Source organism: Teleopsis dalmanni, chromosome 2 (genome assembly GCF_002237135.1).
Source record: "Teleopsis dalmanni isolate 2A chromosome 2, ASM223713v2, whole genome shotgun sequence".
In the NCBI taxonomy this organism is placed as follows: Eukaryota; Metazoa; Arthropoda; class Insecta; order Diptera; family Diopsidae; genus Teleopsis; species Teleopsis dalmanni.
The window spans coordinates 75972427-75984041 of NC_051847.1; the positions used below are offsets into that span (position 1 = coordinate 75972427).

Below are 11615 nucleotides of genomic sequence, written 5' to 3' on the forward strand. Positions count from 1 at the left end.
TCATATTAATAATAATAATAGTCAAAAGCTACCTGACATTTTTAGATATTTTCTTTGGACCCAAAAAAATATTTCTTTAAAACTTTTATAATTTAAAAAATAAATTTTAAATGACAAGAGAACAATGCAAAATGGAGTCTGATGGGGATGTGAGAAGCGAGAATTTTCAAATCTCATGGTATCAACAATAGACTTCAGAATCTAGGTTTTTATGAGACACCAAACTAATAACTATCTAATCTAGTGTCTAATATATACAAGGCCAAGTCTTTAAATTATTCTGTGTTATTTCTACTATAAGTTAGTTATTGACTAACAAGAATCTATTATAATATAACTTTATTGCACTAAAGTTGAAATGATGCTTCCATGGGGTCTTATTGGCACAAGATCCCTAAAACTTATCTGCATTTATGAGATCATCAATATGCAAAAAACGTATACGACTACTTATAACTTTTATGACCAACACCTGGCACCGATTGTCTTTCATTTTAGTGTCATAAAAATATCTTATTTAATTCCTTTCAAAACATTCCTCTTATGAAAATAAATTAATTTGTGAAATTTGTTAAATAATTAACACTAATTAAATTTAAAAATTAAAATGGAAAAGTATTGTGCGTAATACTTAAAATTATTTTCCATAATTAAGATGAATAAGGATTTGATATTGTTTTAAATATCTCAAAATTAACAACATTAAATATGAAACAAAAATTTTTTTTGATTAGATTAATTATCGCGAAATTAATTTAAAAATTAGCAAAATTAAAAATTTGTTGTTTTGTTTATATAATGAAAAACCAGAGACTTTTTAGCAAGCAATTCATTTCAAAAACAAACACTATATGTAATCCGATATAGTATTTCTCAATTCCATTAAAAAAATTTTAAATTAAAATTTAGAATTAATTCTTTCAAATATTTATGACTAAAACTTAATTTAATATGACCGGGTTGCCAACTACCTCTTTAATTTACCAGTATTCTAATAAATTAATACTTACTACTAAATCATTTGGCTAAAATCAGTTTAATCGAACTATACTTCTGGATGTCTTGAATAGATCCTTTGCCAGAGTGTTTAGTTAATATTAAAAACGAATGGAATAACGTATATCTCCAGATTTAATACTAAAGTTCTGATGGAGAAAAATATTAGTGATATACCAATGTGCTTTTGTTATTATTCTAAGAACTTTTAACTACAGACGTTGAATAATGTCTTAATTTGACTCAACAGCTGAATACCACAATTGAATCCCATACATCTATATAGGTTTCATAATAGCTTTATGGAAAATGCAATACTTATCAATAGCAATGCTTATCAAACAGAGATCTTATTAATCAACGATGTAGCCGTTTACTTAAATAAACATGGGATAACTAATACTATTATGAATAAATATAAACCATGATAAATAAATATAAACCATGTTAAATATAGGATAGTCAGGCAGCCATCAAATCAAAAATCTCGATTGTACTAAAATCAAAGATTACCGGAACACAATGACATCGAATATAACTGTAGAGCTACTGAATTGGCCAGAAGTGTAGTGTTGTTCAGGAGACCAATAGATCTTAAATAAACTAAAATGCTTGTGTAACATAGTTTGCAACCATGGTCAGTACCTTAGTACCAAAATTGGTACTTTTTTTCCGTATTCGTTTAGAAAATAGTACTTTTTTGAGACGCGAACATTATTGTACATATTATTATATTATCCAATTAAATTTACTTATAGATTCAACTATGCACTAAGTAAATAATTTAATTTTATGTATTGATTTAGCAAAAAGTAAAACAAAATTTAGATAGGAATGGATTTTAAGACCTTAAATAATATTATGCTATGCAAAGAACTATTTGATAAAAAGATATGCATTATGTATGTCAGAAAAAGATAGTTCGATTATTTAGTTAATAAAATTGTTATGGATGAAAAGACTTCTAATGTTCTATATCATCCCACCATATAATATATGTTCTATTTTCTTATTAAAAGATAATAGAAAAAAAAGTGGACCTTTTTAAACCAATTTTGGTACAGAAAAAAAAAATTTTAAAGGGACAACCGTATATACATACAACAGTAAAAATTCTAAAATAATATTCCCTTTACAAATCAGTTTTTATAACTCTTTAATTCAACGAAAGCAAGCAGTTATATGACTTAAATATGTTTTATTTAGAATTCCATTTCGAACGCAACGAAACTTTTATGAAACTAATTTCGTATATTAAAAATACCTCAAATATTTAATGTGTACTTGTGGACAGAAATATTAAAAAATCATTAAACTAAATGAGAATTATAAAAACTTAATTGAATTAAAGTAATTTAACACTATAACCAGTGAAGAATGTGAGATTTGATTGTTTTTTTTTTTTGTTAATTTGAAGTTACAAATTTGGCACCTAATCCAATTCATTCAAGGTTATTTAGGCACTTTTACTGAAGAACACACTTATATAAAATATGATTTCATTTAAATCTTCATTAAAATATATCAAGCTACATTTGTACAGAAATCCTAGCATTATACTTATGCTAAGCAGTTTACGGTTTATATATATTTTAGACTATTTAGTACTTCGTAGTATTAATATAATAAATACTATTTTAGCAAACTTTTTTAATTTTTAAAATGCATATAACAATTGATTTTGAAATGTTTTGTTTTTCCTTAACCGGTGTTGATAGTAACATCCATTTCTTATTGTTATTTTACTCGATATTATCCAATACTTGCATATATAACAAAGAAATAATTCTTTATCAAAATATGTCTATATTAACCTAATATAACAGAGGTTATAATAATCCCCAAATTCGCAACTAAATAAATGGACTAAGCTTTTGTCATTTTGCTGTTGTGATTTTTGTTTAAATGTAGAAAGGATATACTCATATCCTTAATAAACTCATAGAGAGAATATGGCAGTTGTGTTTCAGGTTTACACAGAAGGCCATAGTGGCGGACTGCTCTTCATTCCATGAATTTCTTTTAATTCTGTTTATTAACAATATTTACAAAAGTTTGTGCCCAGATCATTTTGGCTTACTAGTCTAGTATATTGTAAGTATATTTTATTTGCAATCTGGTATTAAAGGTATTTTATATTAATAGTTCTTTAAAACACCTTCAGTACCCTGAATATAGATTCTAAAAGAACTTATCATTATCACATCTCAAATTCTTTTTCCACCGACTTTTTCGTTTTGCTCTGTACTTCTGTGTAAGGATTTGTAAAAGTATCCCGTATGGCAAACTCTCTCCCCATGTTCATGAACTTTCTTTTATAATCAGGCGTAAACAATTATGGAGTAAAAATTATACAGACAATCCCGAAATAGTATTTTTTATAATCCTCACTGCACAAGTTATGGAAATCCGCAGGAAAAAGAAACCATAATATATTTTCTCCATAAATGCCCTGGTTTGGCGTCCAGAAGAAATAGGTTTTTAGGAAGATACTACTTTGACAGTCTATCAGGCTGTTCATCGGTGATAAAGAGAGACCTATTAAATTAACTAAATTCGACGGGATGAATTTAGTGTCTACTTGTTTATACTAGGGGTTCTTGCTGGCAAAACGGCGGAAAATCGCTAATTGAGGTACATGGAAGTTATCCAATGTTCTACCGCTGCAATCAACCAACCATCCCGATTTAGAAAAATATGTGACTAAAAATATTTTAGTTTACAGGTGTTTTTGTCAAGACGGATATAAGGTACCAAGCAATTAACGAATATGTGCACTTAAGTACTTAATTAACTGACAGAGAATCGTATAAATTTTTTTTGTTGTAAAGCTAAAATTACAGCTTTGATAAAAACGTTAAGAGTCGTTTCCAGTCATAAAAAAACTGCTGAAAGAGTTCAAGGCATATCTAAACCAGCCTATATAATTTTTATACTATAAATTTTGTTCGATATCTCTTTAAGTTATTTTTAATAAGTACACGGCTATAGCTTTGTGTAATGAAATTGTGGAATTTATTTAGGAAATTTCTTAAATAAGAGAAATATAAAAAACTATATAGAGTTATCTTCCAACAAACTGCATATCTTGAAAGCTACTACCTAATAAATTAAAAACACTGTATTAATATTATACGGAATCTGAACATTTATTACAATATTTGCTAAAATATAATTTTGAATTTTTTCTAAATATATTAAAAATTTTTCCAAAACTTTTGCCAAATATTTCATCCAAAATAATTTTCATGATCAGATTGGTATACATCCGGATAAATTGAAAGCATGTAATTCATTAAAACTTTCTATACCATATTTTTTCATGCATAAAAATAGGTTTCTGCACACTAACATTAGTCAAAATCAAGGAAAGTAAAACATTTAATATGCCAAATTAAATCATGCTCAAGGTATAAAAGGAATCTTCATTATGTGAAATTTACAAAAAATCCAAATTAACTGCATCTGTTCATAATTTTTTTAAATGTATCTGGAACCTCTATATTCATCCAAGTTTACTTAAAAACATATTATACCACTAATCGAAATGGTTTTTCCACACATAATCAACTAACCCACTAAAGTTGTCTTATGTTTCCAGTCCTCAACTTTAATGAACTTTGAGCTGAAATTCAAAACTAATGCATCATCTTTTCTTATGCTTAGGATGACATTATAAGTGAGATTGGTGCAAAATCCAAAGTACTAATTTTTCTTCCCGAATTTTTTCGATCGTTCTGTTAGGCAGTATTATTATTGTAACCATAATGAACTGCGTTTTTTAACATCTTCTCGCTATTCTTCTTTAATATCAGTCGACTATTATTTAGCGATTAACAAAAAGTCAAAGAACTCTTTAAACATTTTAAACACGTAGCATTTGTTAAGTGATCGGTACTCCGAACCGCAAAGTAGAAATGTATATATTTCAGAATTTTACACCATCAGTACTAAGATGAATTTTACAGAACCCAAAATCAATCCGATTATTTACTTTTGCAAACATGTAGTGCCAGTAAAAAAACCTCTCCAGTACTAATATTACGTTTCAGGTTCTGAAACCGGTTTTCTACATATTGCAAAAGTATCGAATCAGACAAGATCGAGTGCTTTAAAATCCAAAAGTTCATATACAATTGTTCAATGCTTACAAGCAGTAGTACCGAAATGTGTTATCCCGAATACATATTTTATACACTGCAAGCATTTAGAAGTAAGCCCATGGGATTGCATTAAGATCCAAATACAAACATCGTATTTTCCAGCACTTTAAATCAGTGACATCGTTATCGATTGGTCAGGATCTAGAGTGGAAACATATTTTAATTATTCCAATATAAGATATTAATTTAAATTGAAATAATACCAACTAAATTTTACTTCTAGATCCCTGCTTTATTGATAGCTCAGAGACTGCAGTCTTCTTTTTTAACTCCGCAGCAGCAGTCATATTTTTGTATTCATTGTATTTTGAGATATTTTCAATAGTTAATGGTTTCTTTCTTGTACTTGGTTCCAATTCTTTAATTGACAAGTAGCTACCGTCAGCAAATGGCCTACATTTCCAAATGCTAATCATCGATTTGAAACACTTACGAAAATCGAAATCGCACAAACCAGGAGAATACTGAGCATAGTCAGGTTGATAAATATGCAGACCATGGCCGGTGTTTATTAAATATCCATTACTTAGCAAGATTTTGGCGTCTTTCAAATTATCTTCGAAACGATAACTGAAATCAATATTTTTCCTCTCCATGTCCAAGCAAACTTGGTTCAATATATTTAATTGTGTTGTTGGTAGTTCGCCATTTTTATTTGTAACCAAGCGAATGCAACTAACATTTGCGCAATTTTTCAATATCATCTCGAAGAAATTAATCAAATTTTTTATATGACAACCCTTACTAAGTTCTGGTTCAAAGATAAGAATATCTTTGACAGCACCAGTTAAATAACGACCAAATAAGTTTTGATAACTATACCCGACTTCATCCTCTTTTATAAAAATTTGATCAACCATTTTACTTTGTGTAATATGCCCATGCAATTGATCACTCAGATTTTCCATATATCCCTCAAAGTGTTTCAAATGAAAAGTCCACCTCTTAAGTAATTCACCTTTGAGTGGATGTCTTTTATCATCAAGAATGGCACGTAACTTCTCTGTTGCTTGTTTATAGAGATCGTAGGCTTCCAAAACACAACCACTAAATTGACGATTTAATCCTTTGCGAAAGAGATCTTTGATTTGCGAAAGAACTTCTTTTAACTGTGAATTTCTTGTAATTTTTGTTTCACTACCCAATATAGACATTTTCTATTGATAAATTTAATACGGTGGATGGACTGAAATTTTGAAAAATTTTTATGGAATAATTTTGCCAAAAAATTACAAACAAAGAAATGAAACGGAAATTGTTGATATACCAAATAATTATGTTGAAATTTTATCTTAATTTTTATGTCATCAATTCAGAATATTATAAAATATTTTTCTATAATATTCTTGACATACTAGATCAGGTTAGATTACCATAACCTGACTAGTCGTAAGCCACACATAGACGTTTTAGTTCGTAATTATCTATCGTGTAGATCTAACAAATGTAAATTTGTAGTAAGCATCATATAAAATATCAACGCTTTGCGAATCTTGGAATAACTTGAAACTTCGTTCCTGAGACATTCACTTAATTGGCAAACTGTTAAACCCCCCAACAATTTTAATCGGGTCCCTGATAAGACGGGACATTAATATAAACAGAGATGTTCTAAAGTCTCTTGTGTTCCGAGGTCTTTTTATTTTCTACATTCAACACTATTGACAATTTCTATCTTAGTTATATGCATATGCCGCTAACAAACAGGGGTCTGTGGGGTCACCAATAATAATTCTGCAAACTTTCGTGTTTGCACTTATACAATTCGAGTGCACTTTTCTTTATTTCACTTCAGACAGTGAAAGGAAACATATGAATCTGTCGTTAAATCTGTTCTCCCTCACCATGAAGAAGAATCAGAGGTTAGATCTCCCCCTAATTATTAACCAAAAAAATATTTCGTGATGTATAAATTCTTGACATAGACCTTGCTACGTTACTGAATTACCGTCAATTTCGTTATATGTTTCCTAAAAAGACTTCTCAAGTAATTCAAATGCATGTGAATACGTTTCTTGTCACTTTCTTCTGCTTCTTCATACTTCATTAAAATCGTTGTACAGATTTTTAGGAAGGCTTAGAGTTTTTATTTCCAGCTAGCTGAGAAGCACTAAAAATCACGGTACATAATTCAAACCCACTACAAACATCTATTAAAAAAACATACTGAATAAACTTTGGCTACCGTTACCAGCAACTAATAACGATCCAATTTCGGTGATCAGAAGGGTGAAGAATAAATTAAAAAGCTAAATATATGTGTATATTAAGGAAATTTATTTAATCTATTAACGACAATAAGGTTTGAGTTTACATTTTAATTTATTTAGTTTAAAGGACGAGACTCTTATTAGGAGTATAATCTTTTACGCCGCATCCTTTTTACTTGATTGCTGCTGCTTTCCAGTTTGCGTACAAACGTCTACAGATTGAATTTCCTTGATTTGTTATAGCCTCCAATCAAAACAAAAGAAGTAAAAAAAATTTATTTAAAAAAAATTTCCGTGGATGTATGATGAATATAACATAAATTATATATACACTATCTTGTGTAAACCAGTAGAACAGCTTGACTATAAGGACCTAAAAAAGTTCAAAACTTAACTTCTCAATTCGAAGTAATTCAAAAACCATGTTGCAGTAACTGTTGCGGACGCGATTCCGATTTTCCGGATGCAGCGCTATAACGGAGGATACTAGTAGAGTTAACTTTTTAAGCTGACGCTGCTACTCAGCTGATATATCAGCTGTATGCTGATGTAGCTAACATTTTAAATATCGAAATTTAAATTAAAAATATAAAAAAATATTAATTAATTCAATTATTCTACAGCTAGTTTATGATTTGGTTCTAATATAACACAGTAAGTGAATTTGTTAATGAACTTTCGCAGCAAATTAATAAATCCCCAAATTCGAACATGCAAATCAAGTAAGGCTTTGGGTCAGTTGGCCAATAAACACTGACTCTGAGCTTCAAATTTGGCAGCATACGAGTTCAACCCTTGGTACCCGTAATCTCAGAAATTATTTACAAATAATTAAATACAAGAAATAATTCCAAGACCACTAATGATGGGTGTTAGGCAATACACGAAAGAGCTGTATGGTCAGTCAAAAATTGATTTAATTAAAAAATAATAAAAAAAATTTTTTGTTGTTGCAATTTCACTACTGTTTGATAACATAAAAACCTTTCTATCAAAAATAATAATATATATTAAGAATTTAGTTTCTTACGTCAAAATTGTAAGTTAAAAAACCATTTAATATAAATTTATAATTGTTAACTTTTAACTTTTATTATACTAACAAAAATCACACATATTATCTAGCGCTAACTATGTGACACGTCTGTTGGTTATGTTCATTTAGAGATTTCCAAATTTAAAGCTCCATATCTCAAAAACTAAGCTATATTGGCATATAGCATTCTAAGAAAAACGATTCAAAGCAGTTATCTTTACTGAAATCCGCTGTTAATCGTGTTCGTAGAATTTAAATCATGTCCTGCCAAGATATCTACTAACAGGAGACATAAAATTATGATCGATGCTATATACTTTTATAGGCTAATAGAGCACAATGTAAGGAAAGTACCGGCCAAAAGATTGGCGCAGCAATTCTTCATCACTCCATTTGGCTAGAACTGGTTAAGAACCCTATGGCGAAAACAGGCAATATTTTTCAAACATAAATTTAAATAATATACAAATATTCTATACGAATCTTCAATGGACTCTATGAGCATACTTTTAGGCATGTTACTTGCTTTACTATAATGAATTTTTCTCAACTCAAAGCTTAACATAATTTTAGGCCAAAATAATAAAATAAATTATTTTGTTTCAAACTCCATACTCTGAGCTTAAACCTGCGCATTAAATTTAAAGCAAATTAATGTGAATTATTGAATTTCTTTTTACTACGGATTTAATATTTATATTATTAATAATATTTGTAGTAAAAAATTTTTGCCTTAATTAGCGAATTTTTTGTTGATTCCTCAATTGCTGCGTGCGAGCACGTACTGCGATATTAGCAGCTGAACAGCTACCCATTTCCTAGCCGAACAAAAGTTCTGAGAGATATCAACAAATATTTTTTTATTTATTATATATAATTTTTTTTAAATTAGCATTTTTATGCCAAATTGAAAATCTAATAAACAATTTAACGTGCTAAATTTATATGAAAATTTTTAATTTACATATTTTTTAAATTTAAATTATTTAAAATGCGTCAAGAGTAAATAATCGAATTACATTAAGGCAAATTAGTATGTGTTAATTGCCGGTGTAGTAGTTGTGGCAAATCTGATTTATTTTACATTTTCATTTATTTAATTAACTCATTAGGAAGCTATTGTAATGTAAATGTTCTAGCATTGACCTCCGAAACCAAAAAAATTGTTATGAAGTATCTGGAAACTATAGAATATTGCACGTCCAAAATCACGTGACTTAATAACTAAAAAACAATATAATTAGAAAATAAATTATTAATTAATTAGAAAACAAAAATTTAATTATGAACTGGATATTTTACAATTTTATTAAAATAGTAATATTATTATAATACTTTAAGGAACATATTTATCATATAATGTGATACATATATGACATCTTTATATCATGCTCTGAGGTCAATGATATCATAAATTATCGTATAAGTCCATTTATAAGTCAACAGCTGATAAATGGAAAATTATAACGCATACTTCCATACAATATATATCAAACTTCTTATCGAAGGGCATTTGTTTAAAGACCAATAAAATAAATCAGCAAAAACTTGAAATGAACGAGGCCTCAAAATCAACAATATGTTTATATGTGAATGGCTCAAGATCTTACAATGATCAGACAATTAAAGCAGGGTAGATCACAGTCTAAGAGACATTCAGATAACAAAATAAAGATTAATATATCTGACCAATTTAGCAAGTGACAGTAACTGCTCGTAATAGTTAAGCGGTATTCAAGTCGATGGACGTGTAATTAACGTAAACATGCTAGTCGCACATTATAGCTTATAGAATACAAGCTATAATACAAACATATAGGTATATGTTGTAGAATATAAGAAACATCATTCAAAATCACATCGAAGTACTTTAAGTACCTTTACTTCTAAAAAAGAAAAAATGCGCATAAACTTTCATCCTCAGGAAATGATTACATGAAATAAGAGAACACCCCCAAAATACTTAAGCCATGCCTTTGGAAACAGTTGAAAGACGACATCAAACGCAATTGTATAGATCGCTCTTTGGATTTATTTTTAAATATTAAGACCGACTCTTTTTCTTACGGCTGCATAACTTATAATAAGCCTACCAAATCATGCCGATTCAAAACGTTCAAAAAGCTTATGAAAGTACCTGGGCTCATCACATTTTCACATTAACATGGAAATCATCATATCGAGAACTTAGCAGAATTCATGTGCAATCTTATTAAGGCTCGCAAAAAGTTCACTCAAACTCCTACAGTCATGCCGATAATATCAATCTCAGAGACTGCGAAGGCTATATCTTTATAGGAAGTCATCGCACTTCGTGAATATAACAAAGTCCTTACCAGTACACAGCGGGGTGCTGTGCGGCTGACACAAACCAAATTTCAAAGAATACGCTTAAGAATAAAATTTCAAAGACTACGCTTAAGGATAAAATTCAAAGACTACGCTTAAGAATAAAATTTCGAAGTCTACGCTTAAGGATAAAATTTTAAAGGTTGCCCATAACTATATTTAAAACTTTATTATGCCATATTTTAACTAAATGTCTTATCAACTAGGGTAAGTACATAATGAAAAATATAGTGCAATTTAAATAGATTACCCACAGTGACAGGATCTAATGCAGTGATTGGAAAATTACACCAGAAAAGTCATTTAAAGTGGTCGTTCCTGATATTATAGTCCCTACATATTTTTAATAACTCTCTCTCACTCTCTCTCTCTTACAAAAGCGCGATGGCCAACTTACATACTATGAGTCCTGATCTGATATGCTGGTTACATATATAAGAACTTCAAATATTTATACATTATTTATGCATTATCGTTCTATGTGAATATAACATACTATAAATAAATAAATTAACAAAAAATTATAACAAATTATAAAACAGTTAGTAAATCGCTAAGAAATTATAGATCAACTTCAATATTCTTACATACTATATCCATAAAGCTAACCATAAGAAATCTCGATGTCTGTATGACTTATAAATTAAATAAAAAAAATTTAATAGATCATGTTTCTATCTAAAAATTGGTATTCTTTCTGCTTAATGAAACGCTAATTAGTGTCCACGTTTACTCAATAGTATCTCTCATCACTTGGTTGATCCCCTGCAATAAGAACTCCGTTAAATTATAATAATAAATAATACCGATGATTTTATGAAAGTATACTTGGAATTAATATTAAAACAGACTTTTTAAAGC

The 11615-nt window shown here is 29.0% G+C and overlaps 1 protein-coding gene across 2 annotated transcripts; it reads right to left on the reverse strand.

Moving 5' to 3' along the window:
- Positions 1-4217: 4217 nt before the first annotated feature.
- Positions 4218-6426, reverse strand: LOC119684401 (MIT domain-containing protein 1-like). Of its 2 annotated transcripts, none has more exons than XM_038098440.1 (2): positions 5367-6426; positions 4218-5300 (listed from the first exon to the last, which is right to left on the reverse strand). In XM_038098440.1, coding segments are annotated over exons 1-2 (948 nt in total). In that variant the 5' UTR covers positions 6314-6426; the 3' UTR covers positions 4218-5299. The 2 variants fall into 2 exon arrangements, with proteins under 2 accessions (XP_037954368.1, XP_037954367.1); XM_038098439.1 differs by having other exon boundaries at positions 5363-6423.
- Between the last annotated feature and the right edge of the window lie 5189 nt (positions 6427-11615).

Coding starts and splice junctions, on each gene's coding strand:
- LOC119684401 (XM_038098440.1), bottom strand. CDS start 6,313: ATGTCTATATTGGGTAGTGAAACAAAAATTACAAGAAATTCACAGTTA.